General features: G+C 34.0%; 1 protein-coding gene and 2 pseudogenes across 4 annotated transcripts; all 3 read left to right on the forward strand.

Annotated features, from left to right (window-relative positions):
• Positions 1-557: 557 nt before the first annotated feature.
• Positions 558-2,148, forward strand: LOC148207697 (MADS-box protein SOC1-like; annotated as a pseudogene). The gene is made up of 5 exons (XR_015787713.1): positions 558-610; positions 688-785; positions 1,653-1,694; positions 1,805-1,846; positions 1,939-2,148. The product of XR_015787713.1 is annotated as an MADS-box protein SOC1-like (transcript).
• A 2,144-nt stretch (positions 2,149-4,292) lies between these two features.
• Positions 4,293-7,134, forward strand: LOC148207698 (histone deacetylase complex subunit SAP18-like; annotated as a pseudogene). The gene is made up of 7 exons (XR_015787715.1): positions 4,293-4,391; position 4,577; positions 4,682-4,714; positions 5,306-5,415; positions 5,576-5,671; positions 6,560-6,629; positions 6,907-7,134. The product of XR_015787715.1 is annotated as a histone deacetylase complex subunit SAP18-like (transcript).
• A 1,209-nt stretch (positions 7,135-8,343) lies between these two features.
• Positions 8,344-12,724, forward strand: LOC148207699 (polygalacturonate 4-alpha-galacturonosyltransferase-like). Of its 2 annotated transcripts, none has more exons than XM_088118338.1 (7): positions 8,344-8,756; positions 9,521-9,555; positions 9,801-9,935; positions 10,012-10,692; positions 10,848-11,205; positions 11,335-11,922; positions 12,053-12,724. In XM_088118338.1, exons 4-7 carry the CDS (start codon positions 10,358-10,360, stop codon positions 12,326-12,328), a joined length of 1,557 nt encoding a protein of 518 aa, XP_087974464.1. In that variant the 5' UTR covers positions 8,344-8,756; positions 9,521-9,555; positions 9,801-9,935; positions 10,012-10,357; the 3' UTR covers positions 12,329-12,724. The 2 variants fall into 2 exon arrangements, with proteins under 2 accessions (XP_087974464.1, XP_087974465.1); XM_088118339.1 differs by having other exon boundaries at positions 9,807-9,935.
• The last annotated feature ends 226 nt before the right edge of the window (positions 12,725-12,950 follow it).

Consider the following 12,950-nt stretch of genomic DNA (forward strand, 5'->3'; position numbering starts at 1 on the left):
ATACTTTACAAACCGTTCAGGTTTGTCCTACTTTCAAACCACCGTTCTCACTCAAACTATTTCCAAACAAACCAATACATCATTCAATCAAAATAATTATATGAATATTCGATAAAATATGGATGTAGAGACAGTATCGTGTTAGGAATGACATCGTAATCATTAGGCGAACTTACAAGTTTAGTCCACAAACTTTAGAATTGTGTCTATGATCTTTTTAAGGTGTCTAATAAACCTATAAATTTTTACCCGTGAATTCTAATAAATGTCCAATAATAACCATCATGGGTGACTCGTTGGTCCAATTAAAAAGATTAGGGTACGGTTAATTAAGAGAGAACAAGTTCAAACCCCATGATAGTCATCTACGTAATTCCTATGTATTCCTCCTGGCACAAATGTTGTATTTCTTATGTATCTTCTGATTTACGAAAATGCCCCCGGGTATTTTTTATATATTTTACTCCCTAGTGTGTATGTTTGTTTATTGGAAAACTAGTTATTAATTAGTATGTACATTATGAAATGTTGTCTTTGCTTTACTGTATGCTTTGAAGCATGAGGCTGCAACTTTGGTGAAGGAAATAGAGTCACTTGAGGTTTCAAAGAGGTAGAAATTTTGCCTTGGTTTGATTTGAGCAAAATTTGGGTGCTTTGAATCTGAAATTTTGAGGTGTAATGAAGCAGAAAACTGTTGGGAGAAGGTCTAGGATCAAGCTCCTGGAAGAACTCCATCAAATAGAACAACAGCTAGAAAGAGCTTAACCAATGTCAGAGCAAGAAAGGTCAAAAACTAAACTTCAATTCTTCAATTTCTGTCTTTCGTTTTCCATAATATTCTTTTTAGCTCGTTTGATAACTACGTTGTTTCGGATTTCTGTTTTGACAAATTAAATTTAGAAACTTATTTTATCTATGTGTTTCTTATTATAATTCTTAGGAAAATACTTGGCTCGTGAAGACCAATCTTGTCTTCCTCACTACAATTAAATATTTAATAACTAACCAACAGAGATGCAATAATAAGATTTTTTTTAAAAATAATGAGTTTGTCAGGTGAGACGTTAATCAAGGAGCCAAGTATTTTTCTAATTTTTATAGACATTTTCAAAATTTAGCCCAAATTTTGAAAACAAAAAACTGTAGTTTTTGTTTTGGAAATTGGACTATGAACTTAAATTTTCAAGAGGTGAAAAATTGACCAACGTAATTATACGAAAACGAACATAATTCTAAATACTAAAAACTAAAACAAAATAGTTGTCAAGCGACGCTAAGTTGAGATTAGGAAGCATATGAAACAAGTATTTGTTAATTTTGTAGACTACATTCATGGTGTGTTTGGAAGTGTAATTCTGGCCACCAAAATCATTTTTCATCATTGTCAAAATCACTTTTCTTTTCATTGATGATAGATTAAAAAATTGATTTTTAAGGTATGATTTGAATGGTAATTTTGAAAAGTCAATTATATTTCAATCTTTTTTTTTCAAAATCACTCATTCTATCATCATTTCCAAACACACCTTAAGAATGTCATAAACTCAACTTCGTGTTATATAAACTCAAAACTTTATGTATGCTAAATCTATGATTATAACATGAATTTTTGTTGACTTAGAATTAACCTGTTTAATTTTTCTGATTCTCAGCACCAGGTTTACAGAGAACAGATTGAACAACTAGGAGAAAAGGTAAGGGAAAAAAAGCTTAAAAACTTGATGATTCCAATGGATTATGGAAATTCTTAGGCATGAATATTCTTTTATTTTTCCCCCTTTCTAAAAAAAAAAAAAAAATACAGGAGAAGTTTTTGGCAGCTGAAAATGCAAAGCTAGGCGAAAAGGTAAATTGTTATGAAACAAATCTTTGTGATCAACTTAAGGTTATAAACCTAAAGAAGTGAGAAAACAACAGTTTATGCATTTTGTGATACAGTACTGTGTTCAACTTCACCATCGACAATCACCAATGAACAAGGAGAGGTTTCGCCTCACCCCGAAAGCTTCGATTTCAGACGTCGAAACCGAGTTGTTCATCGGACCGCCCGAGTCGAGATCATTGAAGCGACGCCTTCCTTTGCAAACATGATTTGGTACTTTTTTTTCTTCTTGCCCAAATTGTATCATATAACAACTGCCAACTGATGTTCATACTTTGTTTGTTTTGTTTTTTGTTTTTTAATATATGTTTGGCAGCTTGAATAATGATGTCAATAAGAAGAAGAAAACAACAATGAGAGAGAGAGAGAGAGAGAGGAATGAGAGGGATTGGCTATATTTTGTTGTCTCTTCTTCAAAATCTAAGCTTGAAAGTGTGATTTTAATGTACAAAAATTGTTTTATTTCTCTTCTACAGGTTGTTCAACCTTCACAATTTCATTTTAGTTTCATTTTAGACCAAATTCCTTATTTTAAAAATGTATTTTAAAAAAATATTATGAGAACTGGGATGTATCTAAAATTTGAATTTCCTTGTTTCAAAACTGGATCCATTCAACATTTTTTTTTTTAAATATTATGCTACGATGGACTACAAGTAATACATATATACAATTTTTTTTATAGTTTTTTTTCCTTTTTTTTTAATAAAAAATGTTGGGGAGGAGATTCGAACTTATGACCTCGTTGGTATATATCAATTATCGTTAAATTAGTTCATTTTTTTTAAATGAATTCTATAAATATTGATGTGTTAGGTGTATGCTTATAAAGGCTTAAACCTATCATCTGTTAGGTATCTGAATTTGCAACTGGTGGACTATTGCAATGCAAGTTATCTGGATTTTCAATTAAAAGTATTCTAATAAGATTTACTTTATCGTATTTTCCATGGTACAATTATTTTATTAAATATTAAATAGGTACTCTATTTCAGTTTCAATTTGATTTCTATAATTTTAGAAATAACAGATTTTATTCTTATTTTTAAAAAATGTCTTAAATTGTGGGAAAAGTTTCGAAACAACAAAATCAAATTATTTATTATTTTTTTTTAATTTTTAATTTTTTTTGTTTGAATAGAAAATTAAAGTATTATTTTATCACTCTTGATTTACAATCACATAAAAAGTATTCAAAATAAACATAAAAAAATTTATGGAGGCGTTTTGTGACGGGGACATTGTACTTGCGGGCAATCGTTTTGTGGAGGCGTGCAATAACGTCAAATTTCTAGAGGCTTCGGCCATTCTTGAAGGTCTTCGCAGCTCGATAAAACTTGGAGTTCTTCGCCCTCTTCATATTGAGACAGATTCTGTCGAAGTGGAAAGTTTGCTGAATGGGAAGAGGGAGGACCTTACAGAAACCGGGTGGGTTGTTGAGGAATCCTCAATTTGAGGGATTCTTGTGAGATTTTGGCTTTCACAAAAGTGGGGAGGCAGGCGAATGGATGTGCATACTCTCTTGCCAAGAGAGCTTCTGTTTTGAGGGAGAGTGTGATTTGGGTAGATTGTTTTCCCAATTGGTTGTCTATTTTAGCCAAACAAGACCTTTTAGAATTGTTTAAGTTTTTCAGTTCTAAAAAAAAATAATAATAAAAAAATTGAATATTTAATTTAACAAATAATTTTTTATAATGTTTTTTTTTTCTCCTTTTAATTTAAAATTTTAGAGAACCATATTAAAAGAATGCGAGAGGGATTTTTTTTTATATAAAAGGAATGTACTTAGAAGGAAAAAAAATATAAATTAGGATACTTTTCAAACTCGTTAAAAGATAAGGTTGATAAATTGTATTAATGTAATGCTAAATCGTGTTATATTTGATATGTTTTACCTAACATAAATGACATGTAAATACGAGAGCAATACTGAGTTTTGTTAAATTAAATTTATAAAATAAAAATATGTATGAAGTAGATAAGTTTCTTAGTTGACACGTAAATCGCGTGTAAACTAACGATTTACTCTACACGTTAAAGTACATGGATCACAATTAAGTGTGCGTAAAATAAACACAATTTTTCCTGACAAGAAAATATTATATTTTTTTTTGTAATAGTATCTCTGCATACCCTACTTTGAAGTATTTTGATTAAATTTACATTATAGTTTAATATTATTTTAAAAAACTACTTTATTTTTATTGTTTTTTTATAAATACATTATTGTTGAAATTACCTCGTGAAAGTTTATTTTAATTTGTTGATTTTTTGAAAAAGAATCTTACGTGGGCTCATCATAACTGAGGCCCAACTTTCAAGGCCCAAGAATAAGGCATCCGGGCCTCGCTTATAAACTAGCGAAGCTTCCAGAACGAACGTAGAAGAGAGAGAAGAGAGTGAGAGAGAAATGGCGGGAGAAGCAGAAGCACCAAGGAGAGCTTGGCGCTCCTCCGAGAGGCCCTCATGTTCCTCCTCGTCCTCGCTTGGAGCCCGTTGATCGCGAAAAGTTTCTCTCTCTCCCCTATAATTTTGGGTTGCTGTCCGTTCCGGCGCCGTATCAGATACATACATTTTTATTTGTTTTGGTGCTCATTAGCTTGTTATAGAATCCATCCTCATCTTCAATCGTTTCGTGTTTCTTTGCTCTTAAATGTCGTAGAATTGCAAATTTGTTTTGGCTAATCATGTTAGGGTGTGCTTTTTCGTTACCACCTCGTAGTGTACGGAGATGGCTGTGTAAACATAGGTAGTAGCTTTCGATTTCTCTGCTGAATAACCGTGTTCCTCATTTTGCAGACTTGTCCTTTGCTGCTTCGTGTTTTTACGAAGGTACGTTTATGAAATTTTGTTTGATTTCTTTGCACATCTGGAAGGAAGCGCGTTTTCAAATTTAGTATGTGATATCGCTTAAAGAACCATAGTTTAATCCAGGAGCTATATCAATAGGGATGGAGTGAAATGCGTTGGCCGCCGACTTAGTGGGAAATGTTCTTTTGTTTATGTCATTGTGATTGTGGTGATAAATAGGATTTAGGAATCGGATGAGAGGATAATTTTAGCAAATTTCTCTGGATTCTGTTGTATATTTAGGTTATCAGGCTAAATGGCTTGTCGATGATCTAGGCTCTCGATTATATACGATGCCCTTATTTGGAATCTTGGATTATGGAAGCATCATTCTCAGGGGCAAAGTGGAGCGACGATGGAAATAGAGGGGGAAATTGCCCTAGTTTCTTCATCTTAGATTAAAAAATTATATTAAAAAGTTAAAGATTTTAGGGGTTTGCTCTAATTTATGTCTCTAATTTTTTTTTTTTTTATGAAAGTTTATATATACAAAACTTGGAAGGTAAAACTTTACCCTCCATGTGAAATGGGTCCGTATGAACTGACATTAGCGTTATTGCAAAATTTCTGCAGGTTGGGGGTCATCATTTCAATGAAGACTTCGCTGTGAGAGGCAAGGAGCCGAGGGACGAGGTTCAAATTTTACCTGGAAAGATGCTACTCTTCGTGAGCTAACTGATCTGGTTATATTTCCCATTCTTTTTCAACACTTTCTCCTGCACGCACTGCATGACATAAATGATCAAACGATCTGTTTCTTTTTTTGACTTTATATCCATGGCTTCATATAATAGAAACTATTTCCCCTTCCATTGCCCTTGAACTTACATTGGGGTGTTACAGGTCAAAGAGGTAGCTCCGGAAGCCAGGAGGAGAAATGCCAAACTATCTTTTGCTTTGGTGTATCCCGACAGACATGGCCGGTTTGTAGTGAGAGAGGTATCTCTTTCTCTATATGCATGTATACATATATTCGTGATTTCAGGATGGTATATTGGAAAGTATATTCATGATTCTTCGCCCTTTTACTTAGTTGAGTGTTCCAAAATCCAGCCAACAAAACACTCAAATATGTCCATGACAATACTCGAAGTTCAACAAGAAAACACTGTTACAAATTCAAGCAACAAAGTCCTAACACAGACCGCACAAGACCAGCCAAACAAATGCTTATAACAGTCACAAAAATCGGTACTCATGAAATAATCTGTCCAACAATCAGAATGCCACAAATGTCAAGGAAAAGAAAACGATTGAACTAATGGAGAGTATAATTAATTATTTATTCAAGTCTAGGAATCAATTCAATGAAATTAAACTTGTAAGGATAAATTTGACTCACCCAACTAAATAAATTAAAAGATCCCTATTGTCCGCCTGCATGTATATGACTTGATTGACGGGACAATAGTTTCCAGACTGGACTTCTTGATAGTCTTTTAAGTAAGTTTAAGTCTGACGGTTTTTTTGAAAGATGAATAATCCTGCTTCTAGGATGTACTAACACGCTGAACTTGTGCTTACTGCTTACCTTGCATATTAAAGGAGACGACAACTTGGTGTACGATTACATACCAATCTCATGTTTGCTGGATAGAATTAATCTGACTCGAAATGTTTTGTAATGAATCATACTCTCGTTTGCAATTTCTTTTATCGCAGAGAATTGAAGGGCTTGAGTTTTGTGATATATTTCATTTCTTGATACATTGCCCGCACTTATTGAGTTTGATTCTTTTTAAAAACTAATTTCATGTATGAGTTAAGTTCTGAAGAAAGCGAACTACTAGGTTCTGAGTAATCCAGATTTTGTTTCTTCATGTGAAGGTTGGGAAGACATTCTCATTTGAATGGACGATTAGACGATAGCTTGGCCTTGGCTGAACTCGGTTTTCAGGTATAACAAACAGGGCTTTTGTTTTTTGTTTTTTTTTTCCATATCTAGGTGCTGAACTAGAAGTTTATTTTTCATGAAGAGTGGCCAAGTTTATCTTTTTTTTTTTTTAAAAAAAACTTTGATGTCACTCGAGTCACCCCAGTTGCTATTAAAAAAATAGGGTTAAGATAAATAAAACGTTTTAAGAGTTCAATTCATATACGAAATACGAACTCAAGAGGTATGTCGGTCCTGTATTTCTTCTGATGCTGTATTATTTTTTCCCGTTTTTGCTCAGATTGGAGATTACTTGGATGTGGCAATTTTATAGAGAAGATTGGTGCCTTTACAAGTTTACATGCTAATGGCTATGGTGACTCGTAAAGATATTGTTGGGCATGACTCTTTTCCCCAGTGAATAACAAACGAATGGGGACATAAACATTAGCTTAAATCTCGTAATGTAAACTAATTTCTTGGAAATCCTTGGCATACTTTTCCTTGTTCCCTGAACTTATTATGTAGAATCATGATAGTCATTAGTGGGATAATTTGAGTTTTCTTTGATAACGGTTTTGTTTCTCATTTTTCGTTTTTTAAGTTTTTATTAATATAACATATATAGTAAATATTCATGTTTTCTTGTTTCTTATTTTCAAGAAATGTTTCTAAAATTTTGTAAGCAAAAAAAAAAGTTTTTGTTTTTTGTTTTCAGCCTTTTCTTTTAACATAAATTTATTATTATTGACTTACAAAATGCATAATAAATATTAAAAATAGAGATTTTTTTAGTATTTATTAAAATAAATTAAATTCCATATAAAAAATTATTTTTTTATTTTAAAATTGTGGAGATAGAGAAAAAAAGAATTGTGAATGTAGAAGGAAAAAAAATTGTAAATTGTGCATAATGTTGCATGAATTAGACCTTGGGGATAGAACTTTTGGTTAGGACGATAATTGTGGATCATGAAACCATCTTAGGCCAATAATGATCTTAATTTTTGTTTTTTGTTTTTTCTAAAAGTTAAATAAACTAGCTTGTTCATATATTTTAGTTTTTGTTCATAACATGAAAAGAAAAGAAAAAAGAAAATGTGTTGTAACGTTTTTTGGATTTTAAGGTCATTTTCGTTCTTTTGAGTTCATTCCTGCCAAAATCGATAATTATTAACTTTCAAATATCCCATTTTATTTTAGAAACACTTATTTAGGTAGTCACATCTCATCATGTCAATAAAAAAAGAAAAAAGAGTAGGATTTATGAAAAATTGGAGCAATAATGGTAAAGTTTCAACTTTTCTAGCAGGTGTGTTAGCAATTTCGTTGGAGTATTTTTAGGTATAAATGAACATTGAAGTAAAAATCGAAAATTGGAAAAAATTGAAATTTTTTGAAAAGTAACGGAAAAAAAAGATACAAAAATTTATAGCATTTTTTTTTTATTTTTAAAAATTAGAGAACTGTCACTTTTTTATTAGCAGTAAACAGAACAGATGATGAATACTACTGGCCCGAGTAATTTTCATAAATAAATAACAGAAGAAAATAGATATATAGATAAAATATGACGGAAGAAAATAAATTTATAGATAAAATAGCGATATCATATGTTGTTTCTAAAAGGGGCATGCCAATTACTATTTTTTGTCCATTTCATATTCGAATTTATAATTTAACTATGAAATTATTACTTTCGCTTACTGCAAGACAGCGGGGAAAGAGCGGGAAATTTTAATGGCAAAGTAAAAAAGAACAAAAAAAAAAAAAAAAAGAGCGGGAGTATAAAAAGGACCGGCGTTCAGTTCCTGTTCGCAGAATTGTTATTTGATAGCAGACTTAACTGAAAGGTTCCGTTCTTCGGTTACCTTTGCTCTCTCTTTTGCGTGAGCGCGCGACGAAAATTCTCCTACCATTCTGCACCAATGATCTTCGTCGCTTTCTGATTATTCGTTTCAATCATCTCCGTCCTCGTGTTCATGGCGTCGAAGAAAGGATCGGTGTCTGGTTTGGCTAAGGACGAGGATGAAGGAGGTAATGGCGGTGGTGCCGGAGGATATAGGTTCTTTTCGGCTCTTATCGTCTTTCTCTCCATTCTCGCGCTCGCGCCCTTGCTTTTTGTTGTCGGCCGAGGCTTCCACACTACTGGTATGCCTCTTCACCTGCTTTTGATCTCCCTGCGGTTTAGGAAAATGAATGTAGTGTAGTTTTTACTCCGGATGTTTAGTTGTTAGAACTCTAGTCAATTTTCGCTTTATTTTCCTCAGTAAAGGTTGAAAGCCATAGTTAATTGACTTTGCAATTATATTTTCTCTACTGGAAGAACTACAGCTTCTTATTTTCATTATTTATTGGAGCGGCAAATAAGTGTAGCGTTCGCTTCGAGAATTTGAATCATTGTCAGAAGTTGGAGGGATAACGAAATAGAAATTTTACCTAAGTAGAATTCCACGTTTTAAGTTTGATTGGAAGAGTAAAATAAGCATCTAGTCCGACGTTTTCCTTGGTGTACGGGTCCTGAAGAGGATCGCAAAGGAGAAGCCTAGTCACTCTTTTATCACAAGATACGACATTATGTGTGTGTTCTTCTTGTGTGCTATTGTTATTTATTATTATTATTCATGTATATGTGTTGCCTCTGTTTCTGCTATGTCTTGAACAATATCATAACCTATTCTTGGACATTGCATGGCTATTCTGATCAATTACTGCTTTTGTACTCATATACCTTTCAAGAGGTATTTCATGTATCTTAGTGATGAATCCGGTGAAATTATGCGAAAGTTACTTTGTGATCATCATTTTTATTAAGAACAATGTAATATGGGCATATGCATGTCTATCCTTATCATAGACGTGGTTTTCGTTTGTCCATTTGTTCTTTGTTTAATTTTTTTATTACACCTCTGCAGGTGAAAGGGTCATTTCAAGTAATCCAAGCGAATGGGTAGGTTACTAAAACGTTCTCTGTTCTGCAAAAGATACTTATAATAACTGGTTAGTATCGTATGATGTGGATTGAGAAAATTATTTGCCAAATATTTGTCGAGACTCCTTCTGGTAACGTTCAATTGTGTGTGGATTTTCTTACTCTGACTTATTTCTTATCTATCTATTAATCCTTGAGCCATGAGAAGTTCGAAATTTAGAAACCGTTTTCTGTGTGAAATGTTGATTACGACTCTACTGCAGGAGCAGGATATTGATGATATTGCAGCTAGCCCAAACGATACGGGAACTAATGACATCAATTCTACAGGGAATAATAATTTGACCCTATTATGGAATTTGGTTGGGGTGAACGCCTCAGTTGATGCGATTTCTAGAGTAAACCTGACAACCTCAAACTCTTTTTTCTGGCATTATCGATTTTGTACTCACTGAGTTATGATTTTACTTGTAGCCTAGCCAAACGGCTGTAGTTCCGAGAAAAGGAACCCACCAGGGCGAAGAAGACGACTCTTTGGGTGGTAATACTAGAACATCTTATGTTTACGATGAATTGCTAGTTTTTGTTTTTTGCCGTTTTGATTATTGATGCCGTTGTCTTTTACGTGTTTGCATACGGAATTCATCAATATGCTCGCTCTCCCTAAACCAGCCCGAAGGGTAATAGTTACTGACTATAATTTTCATTTAAATAATTCCTGTGTTGAAAATAAAATTTGTCTAATACTTCCCTGCTTAGATGAGTTGGAGGAGAAGGGTAACCTTAATGTTCCCCCGTCCCTGTGGTTTCAATTCTGCAGATGGTAAGAGAAGAGCGATACGAAAATCAGTTTATGGAGTTGGTTCAGCAGGATGATGATACCATTGTAAAACTTGAGAATGAAAATATGCTAGCTTCTGAATTAGTTGGCTCCTCGATTCATGGAAAATACAGTACATGGAAGAAAGAAAATGAGAACAAGAACCAAGATTCAACTATACGCCTGATGCGAGATCAGATTATTATGGCAAGAATATACTTGAGTCTATCGAAAAAGAAAAAGAAATTTGACTTGTATGAAGAGCTCCAAATTCATCTTAAAAAGATTCGCCGTGTCCTAGGAGAGGCAAATATTGATGCTGAGCTGCATTACAGGTATCAGAACTTGGTCCTTTAATGTTGGATGTGGTAAATTATACTAATATAATGAAAAGCTAAAAGAACTTTGGATTGTATTTATTATTTGCATTATTTCATGCTCGTAATTCTTCAACGACTCTTCTTATGTAACGCGATGCATTCTTTTGTAGTGCGCCAAAGAAAATAAAAGCTATGGCCGCTATTCTCTCAGAGGCGAGAGATCAACTGTTTGATTGCAAGTTGGTAACGAAGAAGCTGAGAGCAATGCTCCTAACAGAAGAAGAGAAGGTTAGAAGGTTGAAACGACAAAACACATTCCTCACTCAATTAGGAGTTAAGGGTATTCCAGGCGCCCTTCGCTGTCTGTCCTTGCGCCTTTCTATCGATTATTACCTTCTTCCTCCGGAGCAGAGAAATTTCCCGAGAAGTGAAAATTTGGAAAGTAAAAAATTTCACCATTATGGCCTCTTCTCAGACAATGTGTTGGCTGCGGCAGTAGTTGTGAACTCAACCGTAATGAATGCTAAGGTGAATTCAACTGATTAATTTAGTGGGTTATTCATGAAAATTGACTTGAACATGTATCGCAAGTATGACAGATTAGGTCAAAGTTATCTGTTTATGTTGTATTTTAATATTTATTTGTTTGATCGACAGGATTCTTCTAGACATGTATTCCACCTAGTTACTGATAATCTCAATTTTGGAGCAATGAGAATGTGGTTTCTCTTAAATCCTCCCAAAGAAGCTACGATCCAAGTTGAAAATTTAGATGAATTTAAGTGGCTGAATTCATCCTATTGTCCAGTACTCCGTCAGCTTCAATCTGCAGCAATGAGAGAATATTATTTCAAGGCAGGACATTCAATCACTCGTTCATCTGGTGCTTCCAGTCTGAAGTACAGGAACCCGAAGTATCTCTCAATGCTCAATCATCTGAGGTTCTACCTACCTCAAATTTACCCCAAGTTGGATAAAATTCTGTTTCTGGATGATGATATTGTTGTCCAGAAAGATTTGACTGGATTGTGGCAAGTAGATCTCGAAGGAAAAGTCAATGGAGCTGTGGAAACCTGTGTTCTGAATTTTCATCGTTTTGACAAGTACCTAAACTTCTCGAACTCTTATATCGCTAGGGAATTCGATCCAAATGCGTGTGGTTGGGCATATGGAATGAATATATTTGATCTTAAGGAGTGGAAAGAGAAAAATCTCACTGGCATATATCATAAATGGCAGAACTTGGTGAGTCTTGCACCCGTATCCCCTTTGTGTTGTTTCTTTTAACGATTGATCGTCGGATTAATTGTGTTTGCGGTGGATAAATTAGATTACATACACATTAGTGACATAGATTTGGCAATATTGGTTTCAGAATGAAGATAGGCTACTTTGGAGTCTCGGAACACTACCTCCAGGTTTGATGACATTTTATGGGCTGACATATCCCCTCGAAAAGTCTTGGCATGTGCTTGGCTTGGGTTACAACCCGAGTATCAACCTCTCGGAGATTGAAAATGCAGCTGTTATTCACTATAATGGCAACATGAAACCTTGGATGGAGATGGCGATGACCAAGTATCGCCCCTACTGGACAAAGTACATGGACTACGACCATCCTTATATTCGCCAGTGCAACTTCATTAGATGAAGCTGAACGTGGATATTGCAGCTACAGGTCTCTCTCTCTCTCTCTCTCCCGCGTTGAAATTCCTTTACTTGGTTTACTGCATGACAACATGGGGCTGGGGAAATTTCACATGTTCATAACACAGCTAAATGCGTTTGTAATTCGTTCGAGTGGCTCTCACGGGACATTATGCATTATAATGCAGTGGAAAAAAGTTGTAATGTTAGCATGTAAGAAAATTCTAATTCCGATATAGTTTGAGTAAAAGATAGATTGGGTAGATTGGGAAGTAAATGCCACGTTCACTGTTCTTTCCATCAAGATCAACATTCCTTATCCTAAGATTCCCTACTCTGAATTCGATGAACAAGAATATCTGTATGTTTGTAGCCTTGTAGGCATAACGCATAAGAAATGCATTCCTTCTGTTTCATTTCTTTTTTGTTTTTGGCTTTCCCACCTTCAAGTACTCTTTTATCTTAGGTTACCATCTTTCTAGTTTTGCATTTTTTTTTTCATTCTTAATATGCTATTGAGTAAAAATTATAATGCCTTATGAATTTTTCATTACTAAATATTGTCTTTAATACAAATATGATATATGATTAATCATACGTAAATATCTTTTGATTGTGTTCTTTTA

Source organism: Momordica charantia, unplaced genomic scaffold, assembly GCF_013281855.1.
Source record: "Momordica charantia cultivar OHB3-1 unplaced genomic scaffold, Mcharantia_2.0 BLBB01000103.1, whole genome shotgun sequence".
Classification (NCBI taxonomy): Eukaryota; Viridiplantae; Streptophyta; class Magnoliopsida; order Cucurbitales; family Cucurbitaceae; genus Momordica; species Momordica charantia.

Coding starts and splice junctions, on each gene's coding strand:
- LOC148207699 (XM_088118338.1), top strand. CDS start 10,358: ATGGTAAGAGAAGAGCGATACGAAAATCAGTTTATGGAGTTGGTTCAG. Junction 10,693..10,847: donor GATGCTGAGCTGCATTACAG/GTATCAGAACTT, acceptor ATTCTTTTGTAG/TGCGCCAAAGAAAATAAAAG. Junction 11,206..11,334: donor CAACCGTAATGAATGCTAAG/GTGAATTCAACT, acceptor TTTGATCGACAG/GATTCTTCTAGACATGTATT.